Source organism: Anolis sagrei, chromosome 12, assembly GCF_037176765.1.
Source record: "Anolis sagrei isolate rAnoSag1 chromosome 12, rAnoSag1.mat, whole genome shotgun sequence".
NCBI lineage: Eukaryota > Metazoa > Chordata > Lepidosauria > Squamata > Dactyloidae > Anolis > Anolis sagrei.
In genome coordinates, this window is record NC_090032.1 from 19,509,590 (window position 1) to 19,533,792 (window position 24,203).

At 40.7% G+C, this 24,203-nt stretch overlaps 1 protein-coding gene across 4 annotated transcripts in view; it reads right to left on the reverse strand.

Moving 5' to 3' along the window:
* Window positions 1–371: 371 nt before the first annotated feature.
* PYGM (glycogen phosphorylase, muscle associated) overlaps window positions 372–24,203 on the reverse strand; it is a 62,452-nt gene continuing 38,620 nt past the window's right edge. For all 4 annotated transcript variants that reach the window (XM_067472526.1, XM_067472527.1, XM_067472528.1 and 1 more), the window contains exons 8-19: window positions 23,174–23,266; window positions 22,791–22,937; window positions 20,156–20,319; window positions 18,053–18,167; window positions 17,580–17,681; window positions 11,580–11,727; window positions 10,856–10,914; window positions 8,488–8,629; window positions 7,789–7,996; window positions 4,667–4,801; window positions 4,440–4,506; window positions 372–858 (exon numbers count right to left, since the gene is read on the reverse strand). In XM_067472526.1, the coding sequence (XP_067328627.1) occupies window positions 706–858; window positions 4,440–4,506; window positions 4,667–4,801; window positions 7,789–7,996; window positions 8,488–8,629; window positions 10,856–10,914; window positions 11,580–11,727; window positions 17,580–17,681; window positions 18,053–18,167; window positions 20,156–20,319; window positions 22,791–22,937; window positions 23,174–23,266 (1,533 nt within the window). In that variant the 3' untranslated portion in view covers window positions 372–705. The remainder of the gene's footprint in view (window positions 859–4,439; window positions 4,507–4,666; window positions 4,802–7,788; window positions 7,997–8,487; window positions 8,630–10,855; window positions 10,915–11,579; window positions 11,728–17,579; window positions 17,682–18,052; window positions 18,168–20,155; window positions 20,320–22,790; window positions 22,938–23,173; window positions 23,267–24,203) is intronic.

The following is a 24,203-nucleotide window of genomic DNA, read 5'->3' on the forward strand; positions in this document are numbered from 1 at the left end:
GGGCTTTGTAAGGTGGGCGTAGCTACCCCCAGCTCTTCCGCATCGCCGCTTGTCACCAGGGAGGTAGCCACGCCCACCTCGCAAGGCCACCTCCTTCCTCTTTGCATCAGCGGCTTTGCGAGGTGGGCTTTGCGAGGTGGGCGTGGCTACGCCCAGCTCTTCCGCATCGCCGCTTGTCGCCAGGGAGGTAGCCACGCCCACCTCGCAAAGCCGCCAATGCAAAGAGGAAGGAGGTGGGCGTGGGTAAGAACAGCTGTTCCTGAAGGTCACGCCCCCAGCATTTACGATTCACTGGCGGAAGTCGTAAGGAAGATGGCGGACACGGCTTCGATATGGCGAAAACACTTCCGGGTTGCCAAAACGCGTCGATATCGCTTCTAAAGGTAATTATTTAACGAATTAATAACGAGATAAGAAATTAACGAACTGGATCAACCAAGCCTAATATATATATCTATATATCGATGATTGGTTGGTGGCGTGCCAAAATACTGTTTGCTTACAGTTGAAAGTTACCTAGGGCCGACCCTGCAGTGAATGGTAATCCATACTGAAAGGGAACGAGTGATGAAAGGTATGAAAGAAATAAATAGCAGAGCGTAGAAGGGGGAAGAAAGGAGAAGGGAGGGAAAGACATGTTGACCCCACAGGAGCAGCCCCACTGCGTTTGCTGGGGTGACAAGGGGGTGGAAGAGAGCGGTGTCTTCATTCTCGGGGATCATCTGGGGCAGGGATCTTCTGGCGGGTGGGCTCCACGCCCCAGATCTCGCGGGCGTACTGGGCGATGGTGCGGTCGCTGGAGAATTTCCCCGAAGTGGCAATGTTCTTGATGACCTTCTTGGTCCACTCCTTGGTGTTCTGCAGGCAGAGAGAGAGAAAGAGTGGGTGAAGAGTGGGAGGCGGGAGGCTTCCCCTTCAACATGGCATAGAATCCTGGAGTTGGAAGGGACCCCAACAGCTATCTGGTCCAACCCCCTTATGCCACAATCAAAGCATCCCCGATAGATGGCCATCTAACCTCTGTAATACTAATACTAATACTAATAATAATACTAATACTAATAGAGGTGGAAGAGACCCCAAGGGCCACCCAGTGCAAACCCCTTCTGCCAGGCAAGAAGACAATCAAAACATTCCCAACAGATGGTCATCCAACCTCTGTAATAATAATACTAATACTAATAATAATAATAATAGAGTTGGAAGAGACCCAAGGGCCACCCAGTACAAACCCCTCCTGCCAGGCAAGAAGACACAATCAAAGCATTCCTGACAGATGGCCATCCAACCTCTGTAATAATAATACTAATACTAATAATAGTAGAGTTGGAAGAGAGCCCAAGGGACACCCAGTGCAAATCCCTTCTGCCAGGCAGGAAGACACAATCAAAGCATTCTCAACAGATGACCATCCAGTCTGTAATACTACTACTACTACTACTAATAATAATAATAATAATAATAATAGAGTTGGAAGAGACCCCAAGGGCCACCCAGTGCAAGACCTAAAGGGGACCATCTAGTCTGACCCCCTTCTGCCAGGCAGGAAGACACAATCAAAGCATTCTTGACAGATGACCATCCAGTCTCTGTAATACTACTACTACTACTACTATTAATAATAATAATAATAATAATAACAACAACAACAACAATAACAACAACAACAACAATAATAATAGAGTTGGAAGAGACTCAAGAGCCACCCAGTGCAAACCCTTTCTGCCAGGCAGGAGGACACAATCAAAGCATTCTTGACAGATGACCACCCAGTCTCTGTAATGCTAATACTAATACTAATACTACTACTACTACTACTACTAATAATAATAATAATAATAATAATAATAGAGTTGGAGGAGACCCCAAGAGCCACCCAGTGCAAACCCTTTCTGCCAGGCAGGAGGACACAATCAAAGCATTCTTGACAGATGACCATCCAGTCTCTGTAATGCTAATACTAATACTACTACTACTACTACTACTACTAATAATAATAATAATAATAATAGAGTTGGAGGAGACCCCAAGAGCCACCCAGTACAAACCCTTTCTGCCAGGCAGGAGGACACAATCCAAGTATTCCCGATAGATGGCCACCCAGTCTCTCTAATACTAATAATAGGAATAATACTAATAATACTAATAATACTAATAATAACAATAATAACAATAATAACAATAATAACAATAATAATAGAGTTGGAAGAAACCCCAAGAGCCACCCAAAGCAAACTCCTTCTGCCAGGCAGGCACAATCCAAGTATTCCCGACAGATGGCCATCCAGTCTCACTAATACGAATACTACTACTACTACTACTAATAATAATAATAATAATAATAATAATAATAGAGTTGGAGGAGACCCCAAGAGCCACCCAGTGCAAACCCCTTCTGCCAGGCAGGAAGACACAATCCAAGTATTCCCGACAGATGGCCATCCAGTCTCTCTAATACTAATAATACTAATAATACTAATAAAACTAATAATACTAATACTAATAATACATCCAGTCTCTCTAATACTAATAATACTAATACTAATAGAGTTGGAGGAGACCCCAAGAGCCACCCAATGCAAACCCCTTCTGTCAGGCAGGAAGACCCAATCAAAGTATCCCGACAGATGGCCATCCAGACTCTCTAATACTAATAATACTAATAAAACTAATAAAACTAATAATATATCCAGTCTCTCTAATACTAATAATACTAATACTAATAGAGTTGGGAATGACCCCAAGAGCCACCCAGTGCAAACCCCTTCTGCCAGGCAGGAAGACACAACCAAAGCACTCCCAACAGATGGCCATCCAGTCTCTCTGATACTAATAATACTAATAATACTAATAAAACTAATAATACTAATACTAATAATACATCCAGTCTCTCTAATACTAATAATACTAATACTAATAGAGTTGGAGGAGACCCCAAGAGCCACCCAGTGCAAACCCCTTCTGCCAGGCAGGAAGACACAATAAAAGTATCCCGACAGATGGCCATCCAGTCTCTCTAATACTAATAATACTAATAAAACTAATAATACTAATACTAATAATACATCCAGTCTCTCTAATACTAATAATACTAATACTAATAGAGTTGGAGGAGACCCCAAGAGCCACCCAGTGCAAACCCTTTCTGCCAGGCAGGAGGACACAACCAAAGTATTCCCGACAGATGGCCATCCAGTCTCTCTAATACTAATAATACTAATAATACTAATAATACTAATAATACTAATGATACTAATAATACTAATAATACTAATAATACTAATACTAATATTAATAATACCATCCAGTCTCTCTAATACTAATAATACTAATACTAATAGAGTTGGAGGAGACCCCAAGAGCCACCCAGTGCAAACCCCTTCTGCCAGACAGGAAGACACAGTCAAAGTATCCCGACAGATGGCCATCCAGTCTCTCTAATACTAATAATACTAATAATACTAATACTAATAATACTAATAATACCATCCAGTCTCTCTAATACTAATAATACTAATACTAATAGAGTTGGAGGAGACCCCAAGAGCCACCCAGTGCAAACTCCTTCTGCCAGGCAGGAAGACACAATCTAAGTATTCCTGACAGATGGCCATCCAGTTTCTCTAATACTAATAATACTAATACTAATAATAATACTAATACTAATAATACCATCCAGTCTCTCTAATACTAATAATACTAATACTAATAGAGTTGGAGGAGACCCCAAGAGCCACCCAGTGCAAACCCCTTCTGCCAGGCAGGAAGACACAATCAAAGTATCCCGACAGATGGCCATCCAGTCTCTCTAATACTAATAATACTAATAATACTAATAACACTAATATTAATGATACTAATGATACTAATGATACTAATGATACTAATGATACTAATGATACTAATGATACTAATAATAACAATAATAACAATAATAACAATAATAATAGAGTTGGAGGAAACCCCAAGGGCCACCCAGTGCAAACCCTTTCTGGCAGGCAGGAGGACACAATCAAAGTATTCCCGACAGATGGCCATCCAGTCTCTCTAATACTAATAATACTAATACTACCACCACTATACTACTACTACTAATAATAATAATAATAATAATAGAGTTGGAGGAGACCCCAAGAGCCACCCAGTGCAAACTCCTTCTGCGAGGCAGGAGGACACAACCAAAGCACTCCCAACAGATGGCCATCCAGCCTTTGCTTAGACATCACCACCACCACAAAAGTAGCATATTATCAGGACGTTCTTCCTAATGTTGAGGTGGAACCTCTTCCCTGGCAATTTGGATCCATTATTCCTCCATTGCCTCTGAGCTTCCCCAACCTGATGGGAGTTGTAGTGTGACTCAGGCAAACAAGGAGTCCTTTGTGACCACGTTATTCCGCTGCCACCCCGACTGGGCATCGCAGGGGGTCCCAACTCACCTTATAAAGAGCGCTGACCTTCTCTTGACATTTGATGTACGCATCGTAATCGGCAAAGACTTTGAACCTACAGAGAGGAAGGAAGAGAAGTGGGAGGAAATTATTATTATTATTATTATTATTATTAGTGGTAATAATAATCCATTTTTCGCCGTAGGAAACAGACAGCATATAACAGGAGCTCAAAAAATATTTCGCCAAGTCTAGTCCCGGTCACCTGGGCTCACCTGTCGTGATACATGAGCATGTTGACGATGTCCTTGAAGAGGTCCGGCTGCTTGGGAGAGAAGAAGCCACTGCTCATCTGGTCGATGGCTTGCTTCAGCTCGGGGAGGTGGTCGTAGTAATCCTTGGCACAATAGCTGCGGGGAGAAAAAACATAAGAGTTGGAAGAGACCTTCAAGGTCCATCCAGTCCAATCCGTCCTGACAGATGGCCTTCCAGCTTCTGCTTAGAACCCTCCAGAGAGGGACTCCCAGGCATCAAAGTCTGCTTCCAATCAGCTCTTCGTATCAGGAGGTTCTTCTTAATGCTTGCTCGCTCCTCAGTGTGACATCCTTGCAGATATTTGAACATGGCTCTCGTGCCTTATTTTCGCCAGGCCAAACATACCCAGCTCCTTAAGCCGCTCCTCATAGGGATTGGCTTCCAGACCTTTGGTCATCTCTGGACCCTTTCCATCTTAGGCATCAAAGTCTACTGCCAATCAGCTCTTCGTATCAGGAGGTTCTTCTTAATGCTTGCTCGCTCCTCAGTGTGACATCCTTGCAGATATTTGAACATGGCTCTCATGCCTTATTTTCTCCAGGCCAAACATACCCAGCTCCTTAAGCCGCTCCTCATAGGGATTGGCTTCCAGACCTTTGGTCATCCCTGGACCCTTTCCATCTTAGGCATCAAAGTCTACTGCCAATCAGCTCTTCGTATCAGGAGGTTCTTCTTAATGCTCGCTCGCTCCTCAGTGTGACATCCTTGCAGATATTTGAACATGGCTCTCGTGCCTTATTTTCTCCAAGCCAAACATGCCCAGCTCCTTAAGTCGCTCCTCATAGGGATTGGCTTCCAGCTCGGGACCCTTTCCATCTTGTCCATCTCCTTCTTATTATTCCAGGTGAGGTCTGGCCAAAGTGGAAGAGAGTTGGACTATGGCTTCCCCCAATTTAGACACTCTACTCCTATTGAGGCAGCCTAATAATAATAATAATATTTGCCATAATAATAATAATAATAATAATAATAATAATAATAATATAATAATAATAATAATAATATTTGTCTAGTAATAATAATATTTGATGTGGACTTATCTTGTTGTGTTCCAAATAATAATAATAATAATAATAATAATAATAATAATAATAATAATAATATATTAATAATAATAATATAATATAATAATAATATTTGTCTGTAATAATATTTGATGTGGACTTATCTTGTTGTGTTTCAAATAATAATAATATATTATATTTGTCTAATAATAATAATATTTGATGTGGACCTATCTTGTTGTGTTTCAAATAATAATAATAATAATAATAATATTTGATGTGGACTTATCTTGTGTTTCAAATAATAATAATAATATCATTATTATTATTATTATATTTGTCTAATAATAATAATATTTGATGTGACTTATCTTGTTGTGTTTCTAATAATAATAATAATAATAATAATTTATTATTATATTCATCTAATAATAATAATATTTGATGTGGACTTATCTTGTGTTTCAAATAATAATAATAATAATAATAATAATAATAAATATATTATTATTATATTTGTCTAATTATTATTATTATATTTGTCTAATAATAATAATATTTGATGTGGACCTATCTTGTTGTGTTTCAAATAATAATAATAATAATAATAATATATTATTAATATATTTGTCTAATAATAATAATATTTGATGTGGACTTATCTTGTTGTGTTTCAAATAATAATAATAATAATAATAATAATTTATTATATTTATCTAATAATAATAATATTTGATGTGGACTTATCTTGTTGTGTTTCTAATAATAATAATAATATATTATTATTATTATTATTAATATTATAATATTTGTCTAGTAATAATAATATATGATGTGGACTTATCTTGTTGTGTTTCTAATAATAATAATAATAATATATAATTATTATATTTGTTTAATAATAATAATAATCGATGTGGACTTACCTTGTTGTGTTTCTAATAATAATAATAATAATAATAATAATAATAATATATCATTATTATTATTATATTTGTCTAATAATAATAATAATATTTGATGTGGACTTATGTTGTGTTTCAAATAATAATAATAATAATACAATAATAATATTTGTCTAGTAATAATAATATATGATATGGACTTATCTTGTTGTGTTTCAAATATTATTATTATTATTATTATATTTGTCTAATAATAATATTTGATGTGAACTTCTCTTGTTGTGTTTCAAATAATAATAATAATAATAATAATAATAATATATTATTATTATTATTATTATTATTATATTTGCCTAATAATAATAATATTTGATGTGGACTTATCTTGTGTTTCAAATAATAATAATAATAATAATAATAATATATTATTATTATTATTATTATTATTATTATTATATTCGTCTAATAATAATAATATTTGATGTGGACTTATCTTGTTGTGTTTCAAATAATAATAATAATATATATTATTATTATATTTGCCTAATAATAATAATATTTGATGTGGACTTATCTTGTGTTTCAAATAATAATAATAATAATAATAATAATATATTATTATTATTATTATTATATTCGTCTAATAATAATAATATTTGATGTGGACTTATCTTGTGTTTCAAATAATAATAATAATAATAATAATAATAATAATATATTATTATTATTATTATTATTATATTTGTTTAATAATAATAATAATAATATTTGATGTGGACTTATCTTGTTGTGTTTCAAATAATAATAATAATAATAATAATAATAATAATAATATATTATTATTATTATTATTATATTTGTCTAGTAATAATAATAATTGATGTGGACCTATCTTACTGTGTTTCAAACAATAATAATAATAATAATAATAATATAATTGTCTAGTAATAATAATATTTGATGTGGACTTATCTTGTTGTGTTTCAAATAATAATAATAATAATAATAATAATAATATAATTGTTTAATAATAATAATATTTGACGTGAACGTATCTTGTTGTGTTTCAAATAATAATAATAATAATAATAATAATAATATATTATTATTATTATTATTATTATTATATGTGATAATCAATTAAAAATAAAGAAGAGTCACCACAGCACCTACCCCTTCCGGTCCAGCTCATCCACGTCTTCGACCCGCATGCCGAAAATGAAGAAGTTCTCCTCGCCGGCTTCCTCCGCCATTTCCACGTTGGCCCCGTCCATGGTGCCGATGGTGAGCGCCCCGTTGAGCATGAATTTCATGTTCCCGGTCCCAGAGGCCTCCGTGCCGGCCGTGGAGATCTGCTCAGAGAGATCCGCAGCAGGGACCACTGAGGAAAGAGGCCGAAAGAAAGGCATCTCAGCTTTCCATCCTAAATTGTGTTTCCTCCACCACAGACATCCCAGTGTAAACATGTCCAAGAGCCCTGCCAATGTCCTCTCCAAATACCATCCTGCCCACCACCCAAGTGAAGGTTTTCATAGAGGGATAATTCCATCCTAGATTGTATGTGTTTCCTCCACCACAGACATCCCAGTGTAAACATGTCCAAGAGCTCTGCCAACATCCTCTCCAAATACCATCCTGCCCACCACCCAAGTGAAGGCTTTCATAGGAGGACAATTCCATCCTAGATTGTATGTTTTTTCCTCCACCACAGACATCCCAGTGTAAACATGTCCAAGAACCCTGCCAATGTCCTCCACACACACCACCCTGCCCACCTCCAAGTGAAGGCTTTCATATGGAACCAATTCCATCCTAGATTGTATGTGTTTCCTCCACCACAGACATCCCAGTGTAAACATGTCCAAGACTTACCTTTCTCAGCCAGAGAGACCCGGTAGTTCTCCAAGAAGATCACCTTCAGCCGATCGCCAATGACGGGATCGTTGTTGACAATGTCGCCAATAGAAGTGATGAGCTTGATGATCATTTTAGCCATATGGTAGCCAGGAGCGGCCTGCGAGGCAAGATGGGAGGCACTGAAGAAATGCAAGCCTAGAGAGTCCTTATTAGAGAACTCTTATGCTACGAGGGTTGAATGAAAAGTAACGCCTCCACCTGCGTTACTTGGGATTGGGTTGGAATATTTTAATAAATCAAACGCAAAAATAATCCTTAGAATGTGCTCTCCAACTCCCACTATTCACTTTTCCACATCATCACCAGACAATCGGATACATTTCTGCCAACGATGAACGGGTTATTTGAAGCCGTTACAGAAGAAGTCGACACTCTGTTTCCGCAACCAGCGTCTCCCAGTTCTCTCGACGTCTTCGTTAGAAGCATCATGATGTCCCCGCAGATCTTCTTTCATTATCGGGAACAGATGGAAGTCAGATGGTGCTAAATCTGGACTGTACGGTGGTGAGATCCAGTCTCCGAAGTTTCAAGTCTGTGCGCTTTCATTTCAGGCATCAGCATTCTGGGTACCCGTCGTGCACAGATCTTCCGATAGCCAAGCAAAGCAATAATGCGACCCACACGTTCTTGCTTTTGAAATTTCTCTCTGAGTGATACGACCATCGTCCTGAATCAATCTGTCAACTTTTTGCTTGTGAAACTCAGTGGTTGCTGTCACAGGACGTCCAACTCTTTGTTTGTCACGCAAGTCAGATGTTCCCACCTCAACATCTTTAAACTTTCGCACAGCACTCATATCAACACAATCACCATAAACAGCTTGCATTCTTGGATGAATCTCCCTTTGGGGTGACACCTACTGCTGTGAAGAATTCAATGACTGCATGTTGCTTAAGTCGCATTGACTGACCAAAATGGAACTGTAGAGGAGAATCTACTGAACAAGCCAGTACCTTCCACATACGTTGCTTAAGTCGCATTGACCGACTGTCTGCACAGGGTTCCATATTTCGCACTTTGACAACACAACCGTTCAATGCTAAGGCTTCTTGCCAAAATGGAACTGTAGAGGAGAGTCTACTGAACAAGCCAGTACCTGCCGCATACGTTGCTTAAGTCGCATTGACCGACTGTCTGCACAGGGTTCCATATTTCGCACTTTGACAACACAACCGTTCAATGCTAAGGCTTCTTGCCAAAATGGAACTGTAGAGGAGAGTCTACTGAACAAGCCAGTACCTGCCGCATACGTTGCTTAAGTCGCATTGACCGACTGTCTGCACAGGGTTCCATATTTCGCACTTTGACAACACAACCGTTCAATGCTAAGGCTTCTGGCCAAAATGGAACTGTAGAGAGTCTACTGAACAAGCCAGTACCTGCCGCATACGTTGCTTAAGTCGCATTGACCAACCGTCTGTGTAGGGTTCCATACTTCGCACTTTAACAACACAACCGTTCAATGCTAAGGCTTCTGGCCAAAATGGAACTGTAGAAGAGAGTCTACTGAACAAGCCAGAACCTGCCGCATACGTTGCTTAAGTCGCATTAACTGACAGTCTGTGCAGGGTTCCATACTTTGCACTTTGACAACAAAATCGTTCAATGCTAAGGCTTCCAACCAAACTGGAACTGTAGAGGAGAGTCTACTGAACAAGCCAGTATCTGCCGCATACGTTGCTTAAGTTGCATTGACCGACCGTCTGTGTAGGGTTCCATACTTCGCACTTTAACAACACAACCGTTCAATTCTTAGGCTTCCTGCCAAAATGGAACTGTAGAGGAGAGTCTACTGAACAAGCCAGTACCTGCTGCATACGTTGCTTAAGATGCATTGACTGACCAAAAGGGAACTGTAAAGGAGAGTCTACTGAACAAGCCAGTACCTGCCGCATACGTTGCTTAAGTCGCATTGACCGACCGTCTGCACAGAGTTCCATGCTTCGCACTTTGACAACACAACCGTTCAATGCTAAGGCTTCCTGCCAAAATGGATTGGTAGAGGAGAGTCTACTGAACAAGCCAGTACCTGCCACATACCAGTACTGCCATCTGCTGAGGAGTTGTGAAGGTGGAGGCATTACTTTTCACCTTAACAACACAACCGTTCAATGCTAAGGCTTCCTGCCAAGATGGAACTGTAGAGAAGAGTCTACTGAACAAGCGAGTACCTGACACATACCAGTACTGCCGTCTGTTTAGAAGTTACGAAGGTGGAGGCATTACTTTTCATTCAACCCTTGGACTTTATGCCTCTCATGTGACCCACCCCCTGCCCCACATCACCCTCCCCCCCAAAATCCTGGTTGTGCTTGTTTCTCACTTTGCCTCCGATCATGATTGTCCGCGGCACAAAATGCTTGTTTGGTTCTTTCTTGATCCCTGCAATGGGACGGGGAAGGACAACAACACCAAAGGGAGATTGAGGAAGAGGGAAGGAAGGAAGGAAGGAAGGAAGGAAGGAAGGAAGGAAGGAAAGAAAGAAAGAAAGAAGGAAGGAAAGAAGGAAGGAAAGAAGGAAGGAAGGAAAGAAGGAAGGAAGGAAGGAAGGAAGGAAGGAAGGAAGGAAGGAAGGAAAGGAGGAAAGAAGGAAAGAAGGAAGGAAGGAAGGAAGGAAGGAAGGAAGGAAGGAAGGAAAGAAGGAAGGAAGGAAGGAAGGAAAGGAGGAAAGAAGGAAAGAAGGAAGGAAGGAAGGAAGGAAGGAAGGAAAGAAGGAAGGAAGGAAAGAAGGAAGGAAGGAAGGAAAGGAAGGAAGGAAGGAAAGAAGGAAGGAAGGAAGGAAAGGAAGGAAGGAAGGAAGGAAGGAAGGAACGAAAGAAGGAAGGAAGGAAAGAAGGAAGGAAGGAAGGAAGGAAGGAAAGAAAAAGACTGTAACAGTGTGCATCCAAAGATGTGCAACCCATTCCCATCACCAACCCTCCACTCCAATGTCATCGAACTGGATAACTCTTGGAGTCTCTTCCAACTCTATTATTATTATTATTATTATTATTATTATTATTATTATTATTATTACTATTATTATTATGCTATGAAATGCCACTCACGGTTGTAGAAGGTGATGATGTGGAGGCAGTTGAGCAGCTGCCGCTTGTACTCGTGGATCCGCTTCACCTGGATATCGAAGAGCGAGTTGGGGTTGATCTTCACTTTGTACTCCTTCTCCAAGTAGGCCGAGAACTTCAACTTGTTCTCCTGAGAAGCAGAGGGAAGCCAACCGAGATTTGAGCAAAGGGCATCTTTTGAAATTATACTGCAGTTGCGGGCAACTCTGGAGGTCAAGTAAGTCAGTCGCGTAACCCGCAGCCCCTCCCACTGCTTTAGGTATATAGAGATAAGGAAACTGCAAATCAAGTAAGGCATATACGTCGAGTTTTAAAACGACACATTAATAAAACAGACAAACTTCAATTCCATCATTGGTGAAGTTCAGAATGCTCTTTGACTGTAGGTGAACTATACATCCCAGTAACTACACTTGCCGCACTTGCTCCCTTGCCTGGCCCACTTTGGGTCCGGAGGCGTGCCTGAAGACCCCGGCGTGTGCACCAAAAGTCACCTCTTCTCCTGACTTTCTCCTCAGCCATTGGGACCGAGAGAGAGAGAGAGAGAGAGAGAGAGAGAGAGAGGTGGAGATGCCCACCTTTCCTGAAGGTAGGCACAAAAACAAAGGAGGGAGCGGAGGTGGAAGATACCTCCAGCCGGAGGGGCTCTCTCTCTCTCTCTCTCTCTCTCTTGGTCCCAATGGCTGAAGAGAAATTCAGGAGAAGAGGTGACTTTTGGTGCGCACGCTGGGGTCTTCAGACACGCCTCCGGACCCGGAGGAAGCGGAGATGGGAGATACCTCCAGCCAGAGGGGCTCTCTCTCTCTCTCTCTCTCTCTTGGTCCCAATGGCTGAAGAGAAATTCAGGAGAAGAGGCAACTTTTGGTGCGCACGCTGGGGTCTTCAGACATGCCTCCGGACCCGAAGTGGGCCAGGCGTGGCGGCTCCACCCGCAGATTGGGGAAAGGAGAGAAGGCGAGTGGAGCGCCAGGGGATCGGGAAAGGGAGCCGGTCATGGGGAAGGGATCGAACATGGAGAACGATTGAGTGCAGGCTCTGCTCGCGCACCCACTGGCTGGGTGGAGCAGGAACGAGAGGGGCGAGGCGAGGCTCAAGGGCCCGGCCCCTTTGGGAAGAAAGCTGAGGCTCCCCCCGGACTGCTAGGGCTGTTGTGAGCGGAGGGGGCGCTCCTCAAGTGGCGGTTGAGGGGCATTTACAGAGTTGCCTCTGCGCCCCTGGCAAAAAAAAAAGTGTTCTGCAACCGCTTACTTTGCGTAATGGACAAGCCGCCCCTGTTTATATTAAATGTTTGCTTGCAGCCCTAGGTTTCAGGGACTCTGCAGATAGGTGGCTTCCTTTGGTTGCAGTCATAGGGCAAGTCACCTGTCCATCATCGTTAAGTTTTGGTCCCGCCCCTTGCTCAGGGCAATTGGGAAGGGAAGGGAGCCATTTTTTAGTTAGTCTCAGAAAGGAAAGCTAATGTACAGGACGTGTGCAAGCTTCCCCTGTATAAAAGCTTCAACCCTTAAAATTTTCCGGAGGGAAACAGTCTTAAGAGCATCCAAGACCTTCCGGGGGAGAACAGTCTTAAGAGTCTCCAAAGATTTCTAGGAAAACAGCCCTAAAGACCAAAGAACTCCAGCTGGAGAATATCTAAGCCTTTACTGGTAGGTTCACTCGGTGCTTCAAGACGCAGTTCGACCTGGTAGCGGAGCCCACATCAGTAGGCGTTAGATTACAGTCAGCCTGGGAGAAGTTTAAAAAGGGGATTTTCTTTAACGCAAAGAAGAAGTTATTGAAGACAGTTGCCTGTCCTTCGTGGCTAAGATTAGGAAGTCACCAGTTGCATAAAGCTTGGAAGCATTTGTTTAGCTTTATTGAAGACAAGAGAAGTTTCTGTTTGATTGTTCATTAATAAAAAAAAACTTTGTTATACTTCACAAGCCATCTAAAGACCATTTGTGGTGGAAAACCTGATTGCAAAATGTGTGGCTTAAATAAATTCATACAAACTAGCAGTGCAAGAAAAATAAATTTAAATCTCCTGGCACTGCCGTGCCAGCACAATGTGATTCAAGAAAAGAAAGAAAAGGGGGGAGAAAAAGAAAGGAAAAAAAGGAGGAAAAGTCTGTTGACTTCCATTCTAATCTTTTGTGATTACAGTTTTCCTTCTTAATGGTTCTTTCCTTCCAGTTCCTTCCCATTTATTTATTTATTTATTATTTAAAAGTTTTGTATCCCGGCCTTCTCACCTCTCTTGAGGGACTCAGATCGGTTTCCAACCATAATATCACATACAGTCAATAAAACATCATAATACATCAGTGGTTCTCAACCTTCCTAATGCAGTGACCCCTTAATACAGTTCCTCATGTTGTGGTGACCCCCCAATCATAAAATTATTTTAGTTGCTACTTCGTAACTATAATTTTGCTACTGTTATGAACTGTAAATATCCAATATGCAGGATGTATTTTCATTCACTGGACCAAATTTGGCACAAATGCCCCATCCACCCAAATTTAAATACTGCTGAGGTTGATTTTGTCATTTGGGAATTATAATTGCTTGTGGCGCAGTGGGTTAAAGCACTGAGCTGCTGAGCTTGTTGATCGAAAGGTCGCAGGTTCGATTCCGGGGAGCGGCGTGAGCTTCAGCTGTCAGCCTTAGCTTCTGCCAACCTAGCAGTTCGAAAACATGCAAATGTGAGTAGATCAATAGGTACCGCTCCGGTGGGAAGGTAACGGCGCTCCATGCAGTCATGCCGGCCACATGACCTTGGAGATGTCTACGGACAATGCTGGCTCTTCGGCTTAGAAATGGAGATGAGCACCACACCCCAGAGTCAGACATGACTGGACTTAATGTCAGGGGACTACCTACCTACCTACCTACCTATAGTTCAATCAAAGAGCATTCTGAACTCTGCCAACAATTGAATTAAACCAACTTGGCACACAGAACTCCCATGACCAACAGAAAATACTTGAGAGACTTGCTGGGCATCGTCCTTGAGTTTTGGAGTTGTAGTTTACCTACATCCAGAGAGCACTGTGGTCTCAAACAATGATGGATATGATCCAAACTTGGCACAAATACTCAATATGCCCAAATGTGAACACTGGTGTGTGTATATATATTTGTATATGTGTGTGTATATATATTTGTGTATATGTGTTTTTGCATGTATATATGTGGTTTTGTGCCTGCCACACGTTGCTGTGGCCCAGTCTGTGTATATGTGTGTTTGTGTATATATGTGTGGTTTTGCGCCTGCCACACGTTGCTGTGTGGTGGAGTTAGGGGAAAATAGAGCTTGACATTTGGGAGATGTAGTTGCTGGGATTTATGGTTCAACTACAATCAAAGAGCATTCTGAACCTCACCAATGATAGAATTGGGCCAAACTTCCCACACAAAATCCCCATGACCAACAGAAAATATTGCATTTTATAATGGTCTTTAGTGACCCCTCTGACACCCCCTCACGACCCCCCCAGGGGTCCCGACCCCCAGGTTGAGAAACACTATAATACATATTACAGTCAAACATTAAAACAGCAATTACAATCAATAACTACAACGGTCAGTTGTCACACTAAAATCGTTGCTCATCATCCTCCATCCATATCTCAGGGTGTTGGCTCACTCGTTGAATGCCTGTCTCCATAACCAAGTCTTCACCTGTTTCCTAAATGTCAGGATAAACGGGGCTGTTCTGATCTCCAGTGGGAGAGAGTTCCAGAGTCGAGGGGCCACCACCGAGAAGGCCCTGTCCCTCGTCCCCACCAGGCGCGCTTGTGAGGCCAGTGGGACCGAGAGCAGGGCCTCTCCAGACAATCTTAATAATCTTGATGGTTCATAGGGGAGAATACGTTCGGAGAGGTACACAGGGCCGGAGTCGTTTAGGGCTTTATAGGTTAACGCCAGCACTTTGAATTGTGCTCGGAAGCTAATTGGCAGCCAGTGGAGCTGGTGTAACAGTGGAGTGGTGTGCTCCCTGTACCCAGCACCCGTTGGTAGTCTGGCTGCCGAGCATTGGACTAGCTGCAGCTTCCGGGCAGTCTTCAGAGGCAGCCCCATGTAGAGAGCGTTGCAGTAGTCTAGACGGGATGTAACCAAAGTGTGGACCACCGTGGCCGAGTCAGACTTCCCAAGGTACGGGCGCAGCTGGCGCACAAGTTTTAATTGTGCAAAAGCTCCCCTGACAACCGCCGAGACCTGGGGCTCCAGGCTCAGCGATGAATCTAGGAGAACTCCCAAACTGCGAACCTGCGCCTTCAGGGGGAGTGTGACCCCGTCCAGCACAGGCTGTCACCCTATGCCCTGTTCGGCCTTTCCACTGACCAGGAGTGCCTCTGTCTTGTCTGGATTTAGTTTCAATCTGTTGTCCCTCATCCAGACCGTTACAGCGGCCAAGCACCGGTTCAGGACTTGGACAGCCTCCTTAGTAGCAGGTGGGAAGGAGTGACAGAGTTGGACATCATCCGCGTACAGATGACACCGTACCCCGAAACTCTGGATGATCTCACCCAGCGGCTTCATGTAGATGTTAAACAACATAGGGGACAGTACTGAACCCTGCGGGACTCCACAGTACAATGGCCGTGGGGTCGAGCAGGAGTCCTCTAGTGACACCTTCTGGGAGCGACCCTTGAGGAAGGACCGGAGCCACTGCAAAGCAGTACTCCCAAGACCCATTCCCACGAGGCGTCCCAGAAGGATACCGTGGTCGACGGTATCGAAGGCCGAAGAGAGGTCCAGCAGAACCAACAGGGACACACTCCCCGTGTCCAGTTCCCGGCAAAGATCATCCACTAAGGCAACCAAGGCTGTCCATAATTCCAACCTCTCTGCTTCTATTTATTTTCATAGTCCTCAAAAAGTTTCCAATTTGTCTGTTTTATTGGATTTCCCGAATTCTTCTTAATTAAAAAAAAGTTAATCTGTCCATGTCTTTAATCTCTCTCACTTTATTTATACAATTGTCTATGTTTGGTGCCTCCTCAAGTTTCCAAAATTTTGCATACGAAATCCTTGCGGCAGTTGTCATATATATAAATAAGACGTGTAAAATCAACTCCGAGTCTAGGATACCTAATAAATAGTATTCCGGCTTCCTAGGAAACTTCATTTTGAGAATTTTTTGGGTTGTTTTCCAATATCTTGATTCCTCCCCATTCTTATTTATTTATTTATTTATTTATGTATTTACTTTGCTTCTATACCGCTGTATCTCAAGCCCGAAGGCGACTCACGGCGGTTCACAAACAGTAAAAACAGTAGAAACAGCCGTGGTTCCATACAACATATAACAATTGACTTAACACATTATCCATAAATTACCAATAAGCAATTACAATGCACAATTATTACGAAAAACAACCGTACCCAATCTTCTCATCATCCAAGCGTAGTCCAGGTTCGTCGTCCATTGTTCCATTCCTATGTTCCATTACCAGATTGCACTAAATTACTCAAACGCCTGCACAAACATCCAGGTCTTCACCTTTTTGCGGAATACCATTAGAGATGGTGCTAGTCTAATGTCCGTAGGAAGGGCGTTCCACAGCCGAGGAGCCACCACCGAGAAGGCCCTATCTCTCGTCCCCGCCAGCCGAGCTTGAGAAGCAGGCGGGATCGAGAGCAGGGTCTCCCCGGAAGATCTCAAAGTCCTGGTGGGTTCATAGGCAGAGATGCGGTCAGATAGGTAGCTTGGGCCGGACCCGTTTAGGGCTTTAAAGGCCAACGCCAGCACTTTGAATTCAGCCCGGTAGCAGAGCGGTAGCCAGTGGAGTTGGCGCAACAGGGGGGTTGTATGCTCCCTGCGCTCCGCTCCTGTTAAAATCATGGCTGCCGAGCGTTGGACTAGTTGGAGCTTCCGAGCAGTCTTCAAAGGCAACCCCACGTAGAGAGCGTTGCAGTAGTCTAAACGGGATGTAACCAGAGCGTGGACTACCGTGGCCAAGTCAGACTTCCCATTCTTGAGCCATTACCGCTTACCTGCTTGACTTTCGCAACGTCCCGGATGAAACCTTCATCTTCCACGAAGGCGAGAAGTTTCTTCAGCTGATCCAAGTCCGAGATGTAGTCCTCGCCAATACGCTGGAGGAGGAAATAACAATGGGGAGCTTGGGAGAAGGTCACAATAATGGCTGCTATCTAAATCAGAGCAAGAGCATTCCAGCGGGGAAGCATGCGGGGAATGCGGAAGTGCTTCATCTGCGTCACAGATGGACGATGAAAGCGACAGCTCCCCTAGTGGCCAGAAAAAGTTAAATAGCCTCTGTGTATGTCTGTATATGTTTGTATGTCCAAAAATTGGCACTGAATCTTTGCCATATATGTGTACACTGTAATCCGCCCTGAGTCCCCTGCGGGGTGAGGAGAACGGCGGAATATAAAAGCTGTAAATAAATAAAATAAATAAATTCTAAGAACAATAACATTGTTCTTCTCGTGTTCTTCTGCCTCACCTCCGCAATGATCTCGGCCAGCCCTGGGTTGCACAAAACCAGCCAACGCCGTGGGGTGATGCCGTTGGTTTTGTTCTGGAACTTGTGGGGCTCAAACTCGTAGAAATCTTTAAACCTGGAGAAGGCAGGCAGGGCGAAAGGGTAGAAGAAAGAAAGGATGAAAAGAAAAAGAGAGAGAATCTGGCAGCAGAAAGAGTGGGGTGAGTGGGGGGGAACAAAAGGAAACATCAGAGTAATACTGTTTTGAAGCCAAAGGAGATTCATTTTGCAACAGAAGACACCACACTTGTTTGATCCAAAAACAATGGTTCAAAATTCCGATTTTCACAGAAAAAAATGTTCAAAACTTTTCGAAACTTCTGAGACTTCCAAATCCTTTCGTTAATGGTTTGAAAGTGTTATTTCCTGTTTCATTGGATGGTCTTTACTTTGAAAGTAATTGTTTTACTCCAGGGTGGGAAAAAGCAAGTTGAGGAAATTCCTTCCTTCTCTGGTTTAAAACTGGCTTCTCTGGTTTTAAAACTGGCTTCTCTGGCTTGAGCCGAGACCAGGGAACAGAAGTGGGGAAAAGCAAGTGGAGGAAATTCCTTCCTTCTCTGGTTTAAAATTGGCTTCTCTGGCTTGAGGCGAGGCCAGGGATCAGAAGTGAGAAAAGCAAGCGGAGGAAATTCCTTCCTTCTCTGGCTTTAAAACTGGCTTCTCTGGTTTTAAAACTGGCTTCTCTGGCTAGAGCCGAGGCCAGAAAATTCCTTCCTTCTCTGGATTAAAACTGGCTTCTCTGGCTTGAGCCGAGGCCAGAGACCAGAAGTGGGGAAAAGAAAGTGGAGGAAATTCCTTCCTTCTCTGGTTTAAAATTGGCTTCTCCGGCTTTAAAACTGGCTTCCCTGGCTTGAGCCAAGGCCAGGGATCAGAAGTGGGAAAAGCAAGTGGAAGAAATTCCTTCCTTCTCTGGTTTAAAACTGGCTTCTCTGGATTGAGCTGAGGCCAAGGACTAGAAGTGGGAAAAGCAAGCGAAAGAAATTCCTTCCTTTTCTGGTTTAAAACTGGTTTCTCTGGCTTTAAAACTGGCTTCTCTGGCTTGAGCCGAGGCCAGGAAATTCCTTCCTTTTCTGGTTTAAAAGCGGCTTCTCTGGCTGGAGTCGAGGCCAGGGACCAGAAGCAGGAAAAAGTTGAATCATTTCCAATTCACTTCATGAGTCGTAACAAAAATGGCCAAAAAAGCAAAAAAGGGCAAAGGGAATTCCGGTTTTCTTAAAAACATCGAAATCACTTCAAAAAGGTAATTTTCCAACTTTATTCCGAATTACGAAGATTCCGATGGTACCTAACCATGCCTAATACTTATACACTAAATTTCAGGAGTGGGGGAAAGCAAGTGGAGGAAATTCCTTCCTTCTCCGGTTTAAAACTGGCTTCTCTGGCTTGAGCTGGAAGCAGAAAAAGCAAAGGGAGGAAATTCATCCTTCCCTGGTTTAAAACTGGCTTCTCTGGCTTGAGGCAGAAGCGGGGAAAGCAAAGGGAGGAAATTCATCCTTCCCTGGTTTAAATCTGGCTTCTCTGGCTTGAGGCAGAAGCAGGGAAAGAAAAAGGGAGGAAATTCATCCTTCCCCGGTTTAAAACTGGCTTCTCTGGCTTAAAGCAGAAGTGGGGAAATTAACAGGAGGAGATTCAGCCTTCCCCGGTTTAAATCTGGCTTCTCTGGCTTGAGGCAGAAGCAGGGAAAGAAAAAGGGAGGAAATTCATCCTTCCCCGGTTTAAAACTGGCTTCTCTGGCTTAAAGCAGAAGTGGGGGAATTAACAGGAGGAGATTCAGCCTTCCCCGGTTTAAATCTGGCTTCTCTGGCTTGAGCCGAGGCCAGGGACCAGAATAATTAAATCACTTCCTGAGTTGGAAGGAAAATGGCGAGACTAGCTTTGGAAGGGCAAAGGGACATCTGGTTTCCAAAAAAGTTCAAAATCACTTCAAAAAGGTAATTTTTCCAATTTATTCCGAATTACGAAGATTCCAATTGGACCTAACTATGCCTAGAAGACACATGTCGAAGCCTGGTAACCTAAAAGACAGATTTCCAGAGAGGTTACTCGGTGGGTCTGAATACTTACACGGTGGCCTTCAGGATGTCCGAGTGAATCCGGGCCACGCCATTGACCGCGTGGGAGCCCACAATGCACAGGTGGGCCATGTTGATCCGTTTGACACTGCCTTCCTCCACCAGGGACATGCGGCGCAGCCGGTCGAGATCTCCCGGGAATTTGGCATAGACTTTCTGAGTGGACAGAGACAGATCCCCACCTCAAATAACCATCTGTTAACGCGGGTACGGGCAAACTTTGGCCCTTCAGGTGTTTTGGAATGCAACTCCCACAATTCCTAACAGCCTACTGGAAAGTCGTGGGAAACAGAATGATTTCATGGGTGTCTATTAAACAAGTTGTTTACTTTAAGTTCAGTTCAGGCAACGCTGTGTTAGAGTGAGAAGTTTAGCCTGAGTTCTCTTGTTCTTGGTTCAAGTCAGGCTTTGATTTTCGATTTAATATATCCTCAAGTTTTCTATGTTCCTGTTGACGTTGTACTAATTATTAGGGCTGGGCAACCACGGAAAAATTTGTTTCTAAACTCGATTCGTTTTTAGGGGGTTTTTGCGTTTCGTTTTTTAAAAGAATTCCGAAATTTTCCTTTAAAAAAGTTCGAAATATATGAAATTTCGTAAATTATGAAACAATTACGAATTGATTCGTTAATGGCGGACGCGATTGCACAATATGCTAAAAAACCCTCCAAATGGGACAAGGGGAACTTCTGAAGCTTCCCTCTCCCTCTGTTGTTGACTGTTGGTGTGATAAAACAAACAACAACTATAAAACTTGCACCAGACATACGGAAATAATTACGAAACGATTTCGAAACGATTTCGAAACGATTTCAAAACGATTTCGAAACAATTACGAAACAATTACGAAATAAATTGAAAAATTTATTTCGAAAAACTCGATTCGTTTTTAGGGGGTTTTTGCGTTTTGTTTTTTAAAAGAATTCCGAAAATTTCCTTTAAAAAAGTTCGAAATATACGAAATTTCGTAAAATTACGAAACAATTACGAAACGATTTTGAAACAATAACGAAACAATTATGAAATAAATTGGAAAAATTCGTTTCGATTTTTAGTTGCTCCTGCATGGCTCAATATCGGATCGTAAGCTAATTTAAATACGAATCAATAACGAATTACGAAATTAACGAACGAAACCTCCCAGCCCTACTAATTATACTTTCTTGATTGTGAGCTTTTGCTGTGTCGGTGATTCCTGGCTGTTCCTGGACTTTGTCACCTCTCGAACTTTACATAAAGTTTGATTATCGCCTGTTGCTAAACCTTTTTAGGATTATATATCTTCCTTTCTTACTCCTGATTTTTTTATTTGCTTGTTATACATTTTTACAATAATCTGTTTGCTTATTTTCCTCGACTCTTTGTGTGGTGCGGTGCTCATAGGTTTTTCCAGGCCTGGAGTACAACATTGTGTATCTATTATTAGTATTATAATGAATTATTATTATTATTATTATTATTATTATTATTATTATGTTTATTATTATGTTTATACCCCACTTTTTCTCTCCACCGGAAGACACAATCAAAATCCTCCTGACAGATGGCCATACAGCCTCTGCCTATAAACTTTCAGAGAAGGAGATCTCACCAGACTTCCAAGCAATCTATATTCTGTTAGATAGATAATGCATTGTTAGACAGGAATGCATTGGCTGTAACCCCATTGTATAAAACTGGTGTAAAAATACAGTTCTAATGGACATGTGGTCACTATTACTATGCTAATAAAATAAATTTTAGATACATATAATATAGTGTAATACAATAGAATAATGACACAATATAGCAATATATTATACTAATATTGTGCTATGCATATATATATAATCTAATACAATATAACACTAATAATAGTATAATATAATAATATATTATACTAATATTGTGCTATGCTAATATATATATAATGTAATACAATATAACACTAATAATAGTATAATATAATAATATATTATACTAATATTATGCTATGCTAATGTATATAATGTAATACAATATAACACTAATAATAGTACAATATAATATAATAATATTATTATTGTGCTATGCTAATATTATATATATATATATATTATAATGTAATACAATATAACGCTAATAATAGTACAATATAATAATATATTATACTAAAATTGTGCTATGCTAATATATATATATATTGTAATACAATATAATACTAGTAATAATACAATATAGTAATATATAGTCCTAATATTGTGCTACGCTAATAATATATTATATAATTTTCATACTGGAAAATTGCAATAAACACAAGCAATGCTTTGATGTTATTGAAAAGTTATTCATAACATGTCAAGATTAAAAGCCTCCATTGTGTGTTTGGATGAAAACTGAATCAGGAAAACTGAATCAGGAGCAACACAAAGTCAGGCTGTGAAGTAAAACTCTGCTGACTACTGACAAAGACTCTGCTATGTATAGGTGTGCAGAGTATTTACGGAGGGCGTGATTGGAAGGAAAACTATAAATCATGCACCTCAACATATTCCACTAGAATTGAAAGGGATATCAAAGGGCCATCCATTTCTTCTGGACAGTAAGACACAAACAAAGCCCTCCCGATAGATGGCCATCCAGCTAGAAGAGTAGGGTTTCGAACTCACGTCCAGGAAGCGCTGATTGATCTCGTAGATGATCTCCAGATGTCGGGGCAGGAGGGTCTCAAAGAGGTGGACGGGCCAGCGCTCCAGGGCCTCGGGAAGGACAGTGTGGTTGGTGTAGGCACAGGTCCTCACGGTGACATCCCAGGCCTAGAGGACAGGGACATTGGCCCATCAGCATTGCTCATGGCATGGGATCTTTTGCTTCAACAAAGGCATCCTCCGAGTCTCAAAGCATGGCAGAACCTCACAACCTCGGAGGATGCCTGTCATAGATGTGGGCGAAATGTCAGGAGAGAATGCTTCCAGAACTTAGACAGACAGCCCAGAAAACTCACAGCGACCCTTTAAAGCAGGAGCAGCATCTCAACCATTCAAGGCCTCACCTTGTCCCAGTCGAGCTTCTCAATATCCACCAAGACTCTCATGAGCTCTGGAATAGTCAAGGATGGGTGAGTGTCATTGAGCTGGATGGCAACCTGGAGACAAATATAGGAATCATCGAGTCAGGTTACAGCATAAACATTGTAAAAGAATCTATAAAACACACATTAAAATGTATTTCTCCATTTAATATTTGCTTATTTATTCATAATAAATAAATTAGACAAATCACACACAGAATATATAATACTAATATTGCGCCATGCCAATATATAACACATTACAAATACATACAATACAATAAACAATACTCATATTGTCCTATGCTAATAATATAATATATTAGATACATATAATAATATTATAATGTAATACAATACTAATAATAAAACAATAATATATGATACTAATATTGTGCTACGCTGATAATATAATCTATTATAGATACATATAATAATATTATAATGTATTTTTATGTATTTATCGTGTCAGGAGCAAACCAAACAGATGTATTGCATTTTTTTAACAAGCAGATATTATATTATATATTATAATGTAATACAATATAACACTAATAATAGTACAATATAATAATATATTATACTAATATTGTGCTATGCTAATAATATAATATATATTAGATAATATCATAATATTATAATGTAATACAATATAATAATAATACAATATAGCAATATATAATACTAATATTGTGGTATGCTAATAATATAATATATTATAGATACATATTATTATAATGCAATACAATATTATAATAATACAATATAGCAATATATAATACTAATATTGTGTGATGCTAATAATATATTATAGATACATATTATTATTATAATGCAATACAATATAATAGTAATAATACAATATAGCATAATACTAATATTATGCTATACTAATAATATAATCTATTAGATATATATAATTATTACATATAATAATAATAATGTAATACAATACTAATATTGTGCTCTGCTGATAATATAATATAGTAGATACATATAATATTATAATGTA